At 35.5% G+C, this 16,804-nt stretch overlaps 1 protein-coding gene across 2 annotated transcripts in view; it reads left to right on the top strand.

Moving 5' to 3' along the window:
- The window catches only part of LOC118200822 (glycine receptor subunit alphaZ1-like), a 77,850-nt gene that overhangs the window by 39,848 nt on the left and 21,198 nt on the right, over nt 1-16,804 (top strand). Inside the window, exon 3 of one of the 2 annotated variants that reach the window (XM_085810069.1) lies at nt 15,249-15,262. In XM_085810069.1, the coding sequence (XP_085666195.1) occupies nt 15,249-15,262 (14 nt within the window). Of the gene's footprint in view, nt 1-15,248; nt 15,317-16,804 lie in introns of both variants that reach the window. The other variant, XM_085810068.1, reaches the window with a different exon arrangement.

Genomic DNA, 16,804 nt, shown 5'->3' with positions numbered 1-16,804 from the left:
CTGTAGCAAGTATCTTCTAAACGGAAGAGGAATTACTCTGTGACCAGAAAAGAATTGCTCGCCATAGTTAGAGCCGTAGAACATTTCTACGATTGTATGTACGGCAGAAAATTTCTGCTATGCACAACTATTAAGTTTGACCTGACTATCAATTTTAAGAACCTCGAAAGCCAAACAGCCAGATGGATACAAAGACCTTCGGAAAATGACATCACTACCCGTCATCGGAAACGATCATCACATATAAATGCTGATGCATTGTCTAGAAGACCCTTCCCAGGAAAGCTGCCGATATTTTTTCAGGAACGAAGCGAAATACGAACTGGTTAATCCGGTCGCCCGTCAAGTTACAACTTCAACATCGGAGGATCGAGACCCGTAGAGTGAAGAAGAAGTTAGGAAAAGCTTGTTGGAAGACGGCGACATTAAACCCATAATTGTCTTAGAAGAGTCTTCAAATAGGAAACCTACTGGTAGGACTTTCGATCTATAGTTCTACGGCAAAACAATATTGGGCTCTCTGGGATTCACTGAATATTCGAAACGATACTTCCAAGATCTCGGATCTCGGACGTTCTTTCACGGACTTGCAACCCGATAGATTGTTTACACCAATGATAGCTGGACTGATAACTCGCCTCCGTTTGTTTGCAAAATGGATAATGACGTGGCAGTTGCCGATATTTTTAAAGCTGCCGATATTTTTTCAGGAACGAAGCGAAATACGAACTGGTTAATCCGGTCGCCCGTCAAGTTACAACTTCAACATCGGAGGATCGAGACCCGTAGAGTGAAGAAGAAGTTAGGAAAAGCTTGTTGGAAGACGGCGACATTAAACCCATAATTGTCTTAGAAGAGTCTTCAAATAGGAAACCTACTGGTAGGACTTTCGATCTATAGTTCTACGGCAAAACAATATTGGGCTCTCTGGGATTCACTGAATATTCGAAACGATACTTCCAAGATCTCGGATCTCGGACGTTCTTTCACGGACTTGCAACCCGATAGATTGTTTACACCAATGATAGCTGGACTGATAACTCGCCTCCGTTTGTTTGCAAAATGGATAATGACGTGGCAGTTGCAGTGCTTGAAGTTTACGAAGCAGTTTCCAACAACATTTTTCTGTTCTAGGGGAAAAAAGACGAAGAAAAAAAGGAAATCAATACATGTGTGGGTAGCTCGCCGTGATGAATTGGGAGCATTAAATCAACTTTTAAATTAATTTCGGGGCAAGGATATCCAAAGTTACAAAAACTTTATCAGAATGGGTGAAGGATAGTTTGAAACTTTATTCGAATTGGTCACACCACTTACTCAGAAAAAAACACACGCTCTTTCGAGATGCTCTGTCAGTAAAATTAAAACGCAGATAGCGCTTCGGTTTCTGAGGACGGGTGACTTATACAGTTCCCTGTAACCAAAAGTGTTTGAGGCCATTTTCTGTGTATGCGGTTCAGCGAAAATTATTAATCTTTTGCTTGAACTCTCCATTTCCAACAATCGCAAATTTTAACATGTTAATAATATCCTCATACGCATCCTGTCGGCGATTTTTATTTTAATACTTAAGACTGATCGTTTGTAGATAAAATCTAATTTGTTATTCAAATAAAAAGGAAAGTCTATTAACAAAATTTCAAAAATTTAGATTATATTTTATTAGGGGTAACTGGCCATGAGTAAAAACTAGTTTAGTTCAATAAAATCAAATGCTTCTCCTTTCTTTTCTTTTTTAATTGAAAACTGTATTTTATTGGGTCGTTGAATAACATATAATTTAATTGTTTTTGATTAAAGGAAATTCAGAAATAAATATGTTTAAAATAAAGATTTTGAATCCGATACCCTAATTTAATTTTCTCCTGAGATTTTCTACAATATCAAGAACCTAAATTCATTCTGATCAGTAGTTATAGCCACATTATAATTAGGTATTAGTAAACAAAGGTCGTAATATTCAGGTTGTGAAGTATCCCATAATACTTCACACGATGCACATGCAATAAAAATGCCATAGTTAGATTATCGCTCCGTCTCGGCATTTGCGACATGATGGGAAAATTGGGCACGATGTCTCTGCGAATACTGCTCGGAGTTAACTGCCCGAATAGATTTTCAACTGTTTCGAAGTAAAAACGAAATCGCTGACTCATCTTCCCTACGTTTCTATTCTGACGAAGTGAGCGTTTACATTGTCAAAGAGGTCGTAGCGAGAAGCTCGCTGGGGGTCGCTCGGAGAGGTGTAAACTGGCCTTTAAGCACAGACGGTGAAACTTTTTCTCGATCTCTAAGCGTATGTTGAACATCCTGTGATCATTCTCGTGACTTACTGGACTCCATTTTTTTGGCCACTTTCTTGGTCTTTTGTCCCTTCTAGATTCTTTTGGTTCCTTCCTTATTTTGTTTAGCTGTTCACCTGTAGTGTTCTTTCCCATTCTTTTCCTATCTAGAACGTGCACTCTTATTTCTACTATAATATGGTTTAATCTGAACCTCGTTCGCCACTGTCTTTTTCCAATTTCTATGCTTTAGGTAAACTGCCATTTCTTGAATTCTTTCAATTATATACGATGCTTGAAACCGTGAACAAAATTTAGCTACCCTGTCTCCTCCAACACATGATAATGAGTGTTTTGCTTTATGTACAAGACTTCCCACCTCATAATTTAGTTATTGTCTTTGTTTTTCTCTTGCTATACACGAATTTTTCATTGCGTCGTTTATTATTTTCTGAATACCTGCCATTTTGAACTTTGACGCTTTCTTCTGCAGAGAGCGTAATTTATTCGGTGGCTTAACTACACTCTTGGCCATTAATTGCAACACCGGGTAGGAATGATCTGACGAACGTCAAAATTCCGCGAAAGAAAGAAGAGGTTGGGATATGCAAATGATTTTCAGCGGATATAGATGACGCAGGAGGGAGAAACGAGATCTGAAGCGCTGCATAAAAGAAAAGTTGTGTAGTGAATTTCTCATTCGAAAAGCGCTTTGGAAGGACGGAGTTTGCTCAGAATATCGTGTTATGCCTCAAATAATAAGAAAAAATGCTTACCAGCGAGTGTCAGGATCGATCCCCTGCTAAAAATGCCCCGTAGAAACCCATAAAATTTTTTACGGGGAATTGGCCTACGGGTACCCATACAGCTCTGCGGGTACCCGTAGGCCAAATCCCCGTAAAAACCCATAGAAAGAAACCCGTACGGTTGTACGGGTACCCGTAGGCCAAATCCCCGTAAAAACCCATAGAGAGAAACCCGTACGGTTGTACGGGTACCCGTAGGCCAAATCCCCATAAAAACCCATAGAAAGAAACCCGTACGTTTGTACGGGTACCCGTAGGCCAAATTCCCGTAAAAACCCATAGAAAGAAACCTGCACGGCTGTATAGGTACCTGTAGGCCAAATACCCGTAAAAAAACCTGTAAACAGAAACCCGTACGACTGTACGGATACGAGTAGGCCAAATCTCTGTAGAAACCTGTAGAACTGTAGGCACTATAAACAAAATCCCAGTAAAAACCCATAGCCAAAAATCAAAACTTTATATGCATATCCATTGGCCAAATTTCCATAAAAAAAATGGATATTCCGTAGGTCTATGCCTTGTAAAAACCAGTAAACAAAAGCATGTACACCTATACAGGCACCCATACGCCAAATCCTGTAAAAACCACTACACAAAAATCCACAGACCAATAAAGGTACCTCTTGGAAAAATCGCTGCACAAAACCCATAAACAGAACCAATAGCATTATACTATAGTGGAGTATCCATATACAGAATCCCTATAAAAAAAAACAATACACAAAAATAGAACTGTAAATCAAATTTCCATAAAAACATAAACCAGCAGAAGTACATAATTAGCATTGAACAGAACTAAATTGCAGAGAAAGCATGTAAAGTAATTTTAAATAAAACTCAATGCGAATAAATAAAAATTTAAAAATATCTAGAAGCCTACGAGCCTGTCCTTAATGCACGTCAATATCTATAAACATATTACAAAATTTTAAACTACCTTTATATAATTCTGAAAATAAAATGAATAGAAAGATAATAACCAAAGTCATGATTCACAACCATCGAATGATATATGTACATGTATATATGTAAGAAAAATAAGGAATATGCAAAAGATTAAATTAGCAGCGTAAAATTAATTTTCCTTCTCTATTCTAAAAACAGTTTCTTTCTGCACTGCATCATTTCGAGATTAATTCATGTCATGTGACTCTTACATAATTTGATGTTGTAAAAGAAACTAAAACTCAAACAGCCAATTGTAATTTTAGAGCAGTATTAACTATCAAATACGAGTAAAAATGCATCGAAAACCAAAATTAACTCGGTCTTAATTAAGATTTCACCCTTAACATAACGCATTTGCTTTTTACGCTTTGTATTTGCTGGATTGCAGTCATTGTTTCTTACTACAAATTTATCAAAAATGTTAATTTTTGGAATAGGCATAAATAATGTGCCAACTTGTTTGTGGCTGCAACATATTTGCTGAAAGAAAAGTTGAATTAAATCTACCTCAACTGCCAAATTTCTTATTCATTGTGGATTAGAGTTTCAACATCTCTAAGCCATCAAAATTCTTGCTGTTCATTACGGATTCAGCTGCTTGTATTCGACTACAGAATCCATTACATATATATATAATATCATTTCATTTGATGGTTGCGAATCATTACTTTGACTGTATATATATTATTCATTTCATTATAAATATATACATATAGTACTGTACCTCACTGCATATATTTGTATTTCAATTCTTTAATTGGGAAATTAAACAATTGTATTTAATCACATCAGCTTGTTTAACAATTTGATACCTAATGAGAAATGTATTGCCAAAGGATGGTACTTTCTAGCATCTGCTTAAATTTTAAGTTACCTACAATGCACTAAACCAAATTAAAAAACAAAACTAGAAGAAACCCAAATTTTCAGGAAGAGAAACATTATTAACAAGCAAGCAAAAAGAATACGGGACTTGCAAATTAGAAACTTAACATAGAGTTCAAATTTAGCATACTTGCTATCCCCTTAAAGCTCGCTTACCAATGATAGTAACACCCTGCAGCTTATTATGACATGCATACACATAGATGTTTTGCGTGGAAGAAAGGATGAATCCAAGAATATAATGTAGTGAAGAACTAATAATATACAAACACTGTGTCGACCCCTTATTACAATACTTTGAATGTTACCTGTATCTCTCAAAAAATAAATGAAACATGAAGATAACATATAATAAACTTAATAGTACCCAAAATACAATAAATTATATTGTAACAAAATGAATTTTAAAAAATTTACAAGTTTCAACAAATACCAATTCTTAACGCACAGTTCGGGAATTAAGAAAATATCTCATAGCGTATAATGTTTTATTCCGTATTTCACTTTTAGTGCTATATAATCTTCCACAAATTTTATATAAATAAAATCTATAACATAATGGGTATTTATAGTATATATAGTTCTTGATGTAAAAAAGATTAACTTTCGTACTGTAAAAATTCCATCTATGCGAATAAGTGTGAATATACTCATATACACATAATTATACTAAATAACTAATTTAATGAAACTAAATTCCTATAGAAAAATGGGGAAAGTGTAGAATCGCCCACTACTTGGAGTGTTTTTAAGAATTGCACATACTCGGTATCCATGTACACATCGACATATTTTCACTTAAAAAAACATCCCAGAATTGCACAAAAATGCCATTGTGCACTCCTTTGACTTTATTCATGTACACATCGACCTATTTTCACTTAAAAAGTTAAAAGAAAATTGACAAAAATCCAATTCCTTTTACTTTTGTACAAAGTGCCAAATAAATAAGTGGGCGATTCTGCACTTTACCCGATAAAATATATAAAAATACCATTTACCTATATATATTAATAATTTATTATTACACAAGGTTTTTCATATATCATTTCAAAGGACCATAAATTTAATTAAAGCGATGCATTATTGGAATAAATTTGAGTCAGTGTTTTAGGTGCAAGTTATTTAGATTTCTATTGTAGAAAGAATACTTGAAATAATGTATAGAAATATTATTTTGAACCATAAAAATTCTCAATAGTAAAATTTAAAGTACTGAAAAGGTAGCTATTGTTTTTGACAGTAGATTATATAATATAAAAATACCTCATGCTGAGCATTTTCTGAAATTACAATGCCAAATGAAATTGATATAGTGCAGTATTTAGCAATAACTTTTTGTAAACAAATGTAGCTATATTCGCTTAATTGTAATGACAGTAATTTTAACTGCATTTGTATAAGGCTGTACAGAAGATTTATTTATATGGGTTTTTCATACGCAGAGAACAACCGGATTTCCTGTGGAAGTGCTTCCGAAAAAAATGTTTAAATATTACTCTAACTATATTTGAAAGCAATGCTATAACAGCGCCCTTATAAGACTCATGATCCGAAAAGCTTTGGTTTTAAATGTCTCGTAAAAACGTTCAATTACTTCTGCAAAATTCATACCCACGTAAACATTACTACACCGAAGTCAATTCATTATACAGCAAAAGTTCCTAAAACAATCAACTCCACAATTCGAGATAATGCCAGTTTCCTGTAGCCTGACAAAACTATGAATGATTTTTTAAGTTCTGTTATTTAATTATTGTCCTGACAAATGTGCCATTATCAGAGGTGGTCATTTAAGAAAATAACCACTATATGAGGTTTCAACTTAATGTAATTTTTTTCAAATAAATAATTCACTTTTTATACTCCCAAGACTAGTACATTTAATATTACATAAATCTTATTCACAAATCTATTTCTATTTCAAAAGCAATTTATGAAAAACACATTTGAAATTTTCTTCATCAAACTAATAATAATGAAAATTAAAGTATGCATAAAAATGATTGTATGTGTTTTAACAAAATAGCACAAAATATTTAATGTAAAAATGTGGTTCTAGTCTCATACTTGTAAAGAAAAATAGACCAAAAAGAAAAAACAATGTAAGCTACTATGATCATCTAAATTTTCACATAATTTTAGTAGTGGAAAAAAGATTTCTTAAGCTTGTATGTCTTGTCCATTCAGTAAGTAATAAACACATTAAATATTTCAATGTTTATTTCATTAATAAAACTTACCTTTTTTGCTCGCGAAATATAATTAGTACATTTTTTAAAACATAAAAAAACATTCTTTTTGCTCGGCCACATCACATTAGTTGAAAAATTGAATCATGCAAGATCATTTTTAAGTAAGGTATGCTCAAATTTATTAGTACATAATATTCAAATGATAAAGCATCTACATGAACAAGCTTTAAAAAAGTATTTCTAAACTGTAATCAAAAAAAATAAATTTTCCAAAATACAGTTTCAGTAGGATGCAAAAACTATATTTCTGCATCTGCACACTGAACCAAATTATCAAGTCTGAAATTATCACTTTTCAGTCTTTAAGTAAAGTTTTCAGGTTAAAAGTAAAGATGGAAAATCAATTTCACGCACAGAATCTCCATTTCACAACTAGTCAGTTATCAGCAACGTTCTCTCAAACATTAGACACGATTACACGTGCATGGCTTTAGTTGTATATTCATAGTCAGTGCTGGTATTTTATTATTTATTACTAATTTCTAAACAGTAAAACATAGTAAAATTTGTAATACAGTAAATCCTAGTAAATAATATATTGCCTTACTACAACCACGAAGAAAATAACACCACCATCGCACAACAATAACTAGAGCGGCGCCATATTGCTTGTTTGGAAAACTTCTGAAAGTGGGGGAGGGAGGGCGAATTTTTTTTTTCACGTCAGCGTTAACAGGGAGAAAAGTTTTGCGATTCTGAATGAACTTGTTCGCGTTAAAGAGATGTTGGTTGATACCGGTGTTTATTTGTAATATTAGAAATGTAAGTGCTTATGTGTGTGTATTCAGAACCAACTCGTAGCAAAAACCACCTCCCTAAGACGACCGCCTCTGAAAGAGACCAGTATTTCTGAAAACATAAGTATACTTTGGTATTGAATATTCCCTCTGTAAGGCGACCATTCACAAAGAAAATTCTGCAAGAGTGTCTGGTCGCCTTAGAGAGATTCATTCCGTGGATGCACTCTCCCTAAGACGACCACCTCTAAAAGATAAACGTATCTCTGAGAACGTGAGTATCTATTGGTATTGAGCATCACCTCTCTAAGGCGACCACTTGCAAAGATGAATTTTTATTTGCGGCTGGTCGCCTTGGAGAGACCTTGTTGTGTGTGGTGTATATGATTACTGTTATTGTTTCCGAAAAAAAATTTTAATCAAATAAATAAGCATATTTAGTAAAAACCCTCTCTAAAACGACCACCTGCGTTTCCAGATTACTCTGGTGGTCTTAAAGAGATCATATTTTCATTCTGTTAATTTTATTGTTTACAAGTATATTAACGTCAGATAAAAAAATAGCATAAATCCATATAAACCAACAGAAGATTTATTATTATATTGATACCAGTAAGAAAACCAGTAAAAGTCAATATAAACCTATACAAACCAGTACAAAGTTCTGCCATTGAATGTTGGTTGTATGGGTGTCAATTGATACCAGTAAGAAAAACCCACAGAGATCAATAGAAACCAGTAAAAGTCAATAGAAACCATCAAAAATTCTATAGGTACCAGTAGAAAGTTTTACTGGTTTCTATGGGTCATTTTGAAACCAGTAAAAAAAACCCACAAAGACCAACAGAAACCAGTAAAAGTCAATAAAAACCCATAAAATCTTATGGGTACCCATAAAAAGTTTTACTGGTTTCTATGGGGCATTTTTAGTAGGGTCCCTATCGAGAGTGTGTATTATTGTTCGGTGATATCGCCCGTCGCGCAGGCCAACATCCAATCACTGTCATGCGAATATGGAATCAATGAGTTGCTAAAGGACATACTAAACGGCATGCAGGATCTCAACGCTCTCCCATGACTATCGCCCAGCTCTGCCGTTTGGCGACTCTGGTGCGCCAAACGGCAGAGCTGGACACAGGAAGGGCACAATCAGACGAGTCCCGGCTCTGCATGAGTATTTTGATGGTCGTATATATGTCTGGATGCTACGAGGAGACCGCATGTCGCCTGCTTACATTCAATATTGGCATAAGAGTCCTGCACCTGGTGTGATGGTTTGGGTAGCCAATGGGTGCACGACACGCGCATCTCTAGTTCGGATCGACGGTAATTTGAACGTAGATCGGTACATTTCTGACATCATACGTCCAGTGGTTGTGCCCTATCCTCGAGGCCTACCAAACGCCATCTTTCAACAAGATAATCCTAAACCACGTGTTGCATGTCGTGTTCTAAACCTTCCTCGATAGGCAGGGTAAGAATTGTAAGAATTGGAGGCTCCCTTCAGCCCACCTGGACACGAGTGTCCCCATAGCTCAAAAGAAGGGTCCCCGTATCTCCACAAATGAGGGCAGCCAGTAACCCAGCCACCCCCAAACAACAAACAAAAATACTAAATCAAAAATAAGTAAGCACATCTAGCACAAAATTACAAACCAACAAACAAACAAACAAAAAATCCAGAAGCTCAAATTCACAACATAGAACATGACAGATATCTAAAACCCATATAAATACAAAATTTAATTTTAACAGAAGATTCCAACCAGCGCCCTATTTTCATTGATAAACTTCATTAGAGCAATAGAATATGATTTAAAAACTTTAAAATTAATGACACTTACATTAAAACCAGTAATGTTAAAAATCTGTCTAATAGGGGCTGTTAAACTACAATCAACCACGAAATGCCTAGCATCACCATCAACCTAACAACTATTACATACTAGTTTATTTTCCTCCAGATTAAATCGGTTGAAATAGAACAGAAACCTACCACGTCCAGTTAAAACCTGATTAACATCAATTTTGTTCATACATTTCATTTTATTCGTGATTTTAATTAGTTCCATAAATCCTTTGTTTTTAGGTGAAGAGAACCACTGTATTTTCCATTTGATAACGTAAAATTTTTTTCATTCTTCGAATGCAAGTCTCTTCGAACCTGTTACTTCACTATCCATTGTGCACTGACATTTGAGACCGCCTGCTTGGCCAGGTTGTCGGCCCTCTCATTACCAATAAAGCCTATATGGGCTTTAACCCAATGTAGCTTAATATTTAAATATGAGCTCAAAGTTTCTAAATGACTCTTAATTTCGATAATTAATGGACTGAAATTGTCTGGGTGGGAGAGCGCATGGAGAGTGACAGGCAGTCAGTGTAAATTTTACAGACGTGGGTATAAACAAGGTATTTTTAATCCATAATAAGGCTTGTTTGAACGCTTCACTTTCTGCCTGGAAAACTGAATTATATACAGTGGATGGACAAAAATATGGAAACACCTTGTGAAATGCATGTTTGAAAAGAAAGATTGATTTTAATGAAATATGTAGGTGGTGCTAGCGTTTTTGACTACTGACGCCACCTACACAACTTCGTAGATGTGCTAAACAGTTCAGTTGTTGTCGGAGTACTGTTATGTGAAGTTGTCATTGCATTATGTCAGAGTTAAAAGACTTCGAACGTGGGCAAATTGTTGGAGCACGTATGGTAGGTGCTTCCGTAGCAAGGTAGCCGAGGTGTTTAGTGTTTCAAGAGGTACTATATCGAAGATTTATTCCGCATATTTGAAAAGCGGAAAAACATCATCTACTAAATCACAGCGCGGACGAAAGTGTGTCCTGAGTGATCGTGACAGACGATCATTAAGGGCAATTGTGACGAAAAATAAGAAGACCACAGCTGCAAAAGTTACTGCTGAAATGAATGTTGTATTACCGAACCCTGTGAGTACCAAAACAATTAGAAGGGAGCTTCATAAACAGGGAATTGCTGGCCGTGCTGCAATTGAGAAGCCACTCATCAGTGATGCTAATGCCCGTAACAGGAAAAGGTGGTGTTTAAGTCATAAAGCCTGGACTATAGAGCAGTGGAAGCGAGTAATATGGTCTGACGAGTCTTTCACATTGTTTCCCACTTCTTCTGGTCGAGTTTACGTCTGGAGAACGCCATCTCAAGCCTATAATACAGACTGCTTGTTGCCAAGAGTGAAACATGGCGGGGGTTCTGTTATGGTTTGGGAAGCCATATCGTGGTTCTCTACTAGCCCCATGATAACTGTGTCAGAGCACATGACTGCCAAGACTTATGTGAACATTTTGGCCGATTAAGTTCATCCCATGATACAAACTTTGTTCCCCGATGGTGATGGTGTCTTCCAAGACGACAAAGCCCCTGTTCACACAGCTCACATTGTCCAGGACTGGTTTTCTGAGCACGAGGATGAGTTTTCCCATCTTCCCTGGCCACCACAGTCAAAAGACCTGAATATTATCGAACCTTTGTGGTCTACATTGGAACGGAAAGTGCGTTCTCGTTATCCACCGCCAGCATCGTTATCTGAACTTGCCACCGTTTTGCAGGAAGAATGGTATAATATTCCCTTGGCAAACATACAGAAACTGTATTTATCCATTCCGAGAAGAAGACTGCAAGCTGTTTTGGATGCCAACGGGTTTCCTACACCATATTAAGCAAAGAAACATGTTTTTTAAAGGTGTTTCCATATTTTTGTCCAACCCCTGTATATTCAACTTGAACATTCTATAATCCATAGTAAAAAACAACAAAGACAGCTCCTACGCTCCCTCCGACCCCAGAACCATCAGTATAAAAATCAAACACATCAACAGTTGGATTACTTTTATCAAAAACAAAACCAAATCTGTTGGAAGGATGTATTAAATGAATATTAAATTTTTCAAAAATATTCTTTGTGATTAAATAATCTTCACGCATTTTTAATTCCATTCGTCCAGTTCTAAATAAAAATTTCTCCTAATAAAATTCGTCTAAAATTGAGAGAGGACGCAGCCCAGCCAACACAAAGACGGCCTCGGTAAAAGGCACAGCTCTAAAACATCGGGTTAAAGCTAAACACCAAGCTCTCTGAATACTGTCTAACTTCATCCGTAATCTAACCAGTTCCTCTACCCTGGATCACGAGGTTTCCGCAGTTTTGCTGTGTTTGCCAATATATGAGTAACCTGGACAATCGTCAAACCAATTTGAAAACTTACTTACTAATTTTAAAAGTTTTCCTTTCTCTTCCCTACCCAAGTGGTTCAATTCGATTTCCGGTGCCTGCGACCGTCCCTCTGCCAGTTTGTTCATATCCAGCTGTAAAATCTGATCTTGAAAATTTAAATGAGCCCCTGCCGCCTTCAAAATATATTACCTTAAAATTACGGCAGCTTGAAGATTATTCTAGGCAAGAAAAACCACCTTTAATTGTTCATTTTTAAATTGTACATGCAATAATATTTTAACTTACTTACTAATGTTAAAAGTTTTCCTTTCTCTTCCCTACCCAAGTGGTTCAATTCGATTTCCGGTGGCTGCGACCGTCCCTCTGCCAGTTTGTTCATATCCAGCTGTAAAATCTGATCTTGAAAATTTAAATGAGCCCCTGCCGCCTTCAAAATATATTACCTTAAAATTACGGCAGCTTGAAGATTATTCTAGGCAAGAAAAACCACCTTTAATTGTTCATTTTTAAATTGTACATGCAATAATATTTTGCCTATGCATATGAACTGTTTGCTTTGGGCGGCCAAAACTTAATTAAACTTACATTAAAGAGTCTATAACGCTTCTGAAAGAAAACAATATTCTTTCAGTGCCTCTGTGAGGACATTATTTAGTAATACCTGCACCACTTGCAACGCCAAAATTTTAACTGTGACGGCATTCAGTTGAACTTTTGAGGGATATTTTTGTGCTTCCGGAGAAACTATACCCTTTTATCTTCAGTATCCTTTCTTAGCTTAAATTTGTCGTATTACTTCCCCCTGTCTTCTCTTTTGTCCTTTATTCTGGCGGCCACAACAAGAGGTTGAATCTTTTATTCTACTATCGAATTGTCTCTTCTGGCCAAACTGTGGCCTTCGCTGAGGCAATGGTCTAATCTTTGCCCATTCGCTCTCGCCGTGCCCTGCTATATGTGTTTCTTCCACTACACATCTGATTTGAAATTTTATTGCTGACTCAAATATACTTTCTGAAACACAAATATACTTTTTAAGTCGCTGAATTGCGGAGCTCAAAATAATCCTGGGCTTACGGCAGTAACCTAGCAATATAGTTTGAATATTAAACTTCATTCGGCCTCTCACTGTAATTTAGACTTTTCTTAAAATAAAATCCTTTAAGTCTTCAACTTTAAACTCAAAGTTACGAAACATCTCCGACTAGAGCTTAGCCTATGTTTCACAACAGGAAACGCTTTAAAGATAGCATTTTTAAAATTTTCAAATGTGTATGTATCGCTCCCTGGCTCCCTCAACACACATTTTCAACTATATTTATACCAAGTTGAAGCTTGGCTTCTAAGTGCTGCACATACGGTAGTAATTTTTGTGCCTCTGGCACTGGGTAAAGTAAGAAATGGGAACTCAGCTGTTGGATAGTTGAATACTGAGGTTTACTCATCGAAAGTGATTGCATGTTTCATGTTAGCCCTGCTGGGATCGACGGCCAATTCAAATCGTCGACTGATGAGCTTAACTGCAGCTGGCGGAGCTTGCGACATTGAGTGGGCCAAACTAAACGTTGAACTTTTTTGTCACATGGTTCTACTCAGTGTTCGGTTGCCAAGAAAAAGTTTCGTTCTCTTTAGTAACATCAAATGTAGGAAACTTTTAAGATCTTCAGTGAATTATCACTATGCCTTGTAAAGTATCATTCTGACTGGAAACAGTGCAAAGGACACTTTTATTTAACTCTATAATTATTAGTAATTATTAATTTACTAATAAAATTAATAGAAGGCACTATTCGGGCTTACAGAAATAGGCAGCATTTATGGCTTAAATCAAAGTTAATGAAATTGTCTTCTTCCCTCCAGCCTGTCTTCGTGGTGTAACGGTAGCACACTCGCCGCGTATTCGAGAAGTCCAGCTTCGAGTCCCGGCGAGAGCATTGCTCATTTTTCATGCCTTCAGCTTCAAAATAACCTAATGACCCTACAGTGGCGCACAAACTAAAAGGTGGTGGACGATAATTCGTTACCACCAGGTTCCCTAAACCCCAGTCTCCCTTTAAAAGGGGGGAGTATATAAGGTGTTTTCTCCCTTCCTCCAGCCTGCTTTCGCGGTGTAACGGTACCACGCTCGGCGCGTATTCGAGAGGTCCAGATTCGTGTCCCGGCAAGCCATTGCTCATTTTTCATGCCTTCTGCTTCAAAATAACCTAATGATTCTACACCTTAACTAAGTGAATGTAAGTTACTCCAAAGGCTAACACAGATAAAGAAACTCACAAGTTGACATGACTTAAACAAACATAATTATAAGTCGGCGTGAGAAGCCAAATGGCAAGAATAACACAAATCAGTAAAATGCTACTCTCAAGGTAATCAAAATAGCAATCGGCCTTCAGCAATCGGAATACGCTTTGATTCTGCCCTCTAAAACCTAATGCTATCTCCTTTCTACCTCATTTGAATACACGCGAGCTAGAAATTTACATTCTGGCAAGAAAATGGGAACCAAGAATAACAGAAAAGTACATTAACATAAAATATCTGGCTACTAAACTAAACGAAACATAATAACGCAATATACCGAACAACGTTATGACAGGGGATCAATATATTACACTAAGTCCTTTTCATAGTCTAAGATTCCTTCATATAAGGAATTATGAATTTCATTACTTTACAAATATGGAATTAACTTAGAATAATAGAAGGATTCTGAATATGTTAACTCGTTATTATACATTTTTTTTATTTATTTGAATAAAGCAAAACACGTGAAAGTATTTGCCTAAGATAAGAAGTATGCTTTCTTGAATGACTTTTTTATTTTAGAAGACATCGTCAGAAAGAAGAAAGTATTTTAAGATGAAACATTTTATACTCAACGTTCTTGTATCAAGAACAGATAAGAAGAAATTGAATTGCTGTTATATTGGTAGGAGGAGGCAATATATTTACAATTTTTATTGTTAGGCGAATTATTATATTGGAAATTTCTTTATTCCTAACATTTAAATTTCTTCATTACAGTTTTTCTTTCAAATTTTTTCCTCTTATTGTTAGTTATTATTTACTTCATACTGAAGTAAGTAACAATTTCAATATGAAATTATATTTGTCTTTTGAAGGTCAACCTGCTGATGTGAGTATTCAAATTGAAATTCTTAACATACGCTCAGTGGATGTAGCTGAAATGGTAAGTAAGAGTTTTAGCTGTGAGATATTATCTGATAAAAATTCCTTCATATGTACATGTTCAACAGATAGTACATGTTCATTAGTCAATCGGATTCTTACCTTACTAATTTTCAACTGTAAAAATAAGCTGTTGCCTAATAAATATATTCTCAAACAAAGCGATTATTCTCAGCGCAAAATTTCAAAACTGAACTTATTTAGTTTTCAGAAGCATGAATAAAAGTTAATAAAATTTGAATCTTCAAATCTTTGAATAAGACTTCTATCACACCGTAAATTAATTAGTTGCATTTACAAATTTCTGATGTGTTATTCGTGTTTCTTTTTAATGATATGAAAATAATATAAAGTAATAATAAAATAATATAAAGTTGGACTAACAAATACATAATTGAAATTTATTCGCAAATCGCATAAATTTCCTTCGGGGACCGCATGTGGCCCGTGGGCGATCAGTTTCAGACCACTACACTATACGACGCATACACTGAATGACCTGAAGAGAAACATTATGATGTCATAATGTTTCTCTTCAGGTCATTCAGTGTATGCGTCGTATAGTGCAGTAAAATTTGCAGGTTCATAACCTATACTTATTACTAATGCTTACCTGAACAAATTAATTGTTGGAGTCATGGTACTTGTGTTCAGGTAAGCATTAGTAATAAGTATAGGTTATGAACCTGCAAATTTTACTTTTTTACTGCAATGTGTACAATCATCCTATATAACTGGATATTCTAACTGTTATATTAATACATTTTTTGAAGGGAAATGGTCAGGGATAACTGAAATATTATCACGTAATGCATTTTTCAAATATTAAGCAGCGAACATAAGAAGGCAATGATTTTCGGAAGCAAATTTTATAAAGGGAACTTTTTTATAGCGGGCACTAGCTGTTTTAGGCTTTGGCCACTAAAAAGGTGCAGTCTGTTTTAGGCTTTGGACACTAATAAGGTGCAGTGGTGCTATGGTGGTACAGAAGCAGTGATCATTTTATTATGGAGGCACCTAATAAGCGGCCACCTTTACCTCCTATAAGGGGATAGACAATTTTCCATCCATATCTTTTCGGGCCCTTCGGTCCGGCAATCAGAGTCACGAACCGCTTTCCCGTCTGAAAGGCAGGGAAAAAAAGTCTTCTCAGTAGAATACAATTAGGTTTTGTTTTTAAAAGTTTTAAATTGAATACATGGCTTTAATTATTATAAGGAAAAATTAAAATTTATCACAAAAATACCCCACAAATGTTTCAAAATTAATCAGGCAAATTAAAATCTGCCTTTTTTTTAAACTTTTTTCCTTCATCAGAAAATAGCTTGTCTGACGAAACACTAATTTAATTTTTACGCCTGCCATTATGTACATAAAATCTAAATTAATATTCATTTACTTATTAATAGTTTTGGAAGTTAAGACTTTGTCTAAACTTCGCTTTTAAGCAAAAACAAAAAAAAAATGTAACTATCAGAGTTTCAAGTAA

The sequence above is a fragment of the Stegodyphus dumicola genome, chromosome X2, assembly GCF_044657685.1.
Source record: "Stegodyphus dumicola isolate Sdum_Otavi_A_Nest chromosome X2, ASM4465768v1".
In the NCBI taxonomy this organism is placed as follows: domain Eukaryota; kingdom Metazoa; phylum Arthropoda; class Arachnida; order Araneae; family Eresidae; genus Stegodyphus; species Stegodyphus dumicola.
This window is presented reverse-complemented; position numbering and strand designations above follow the sequence as displayed.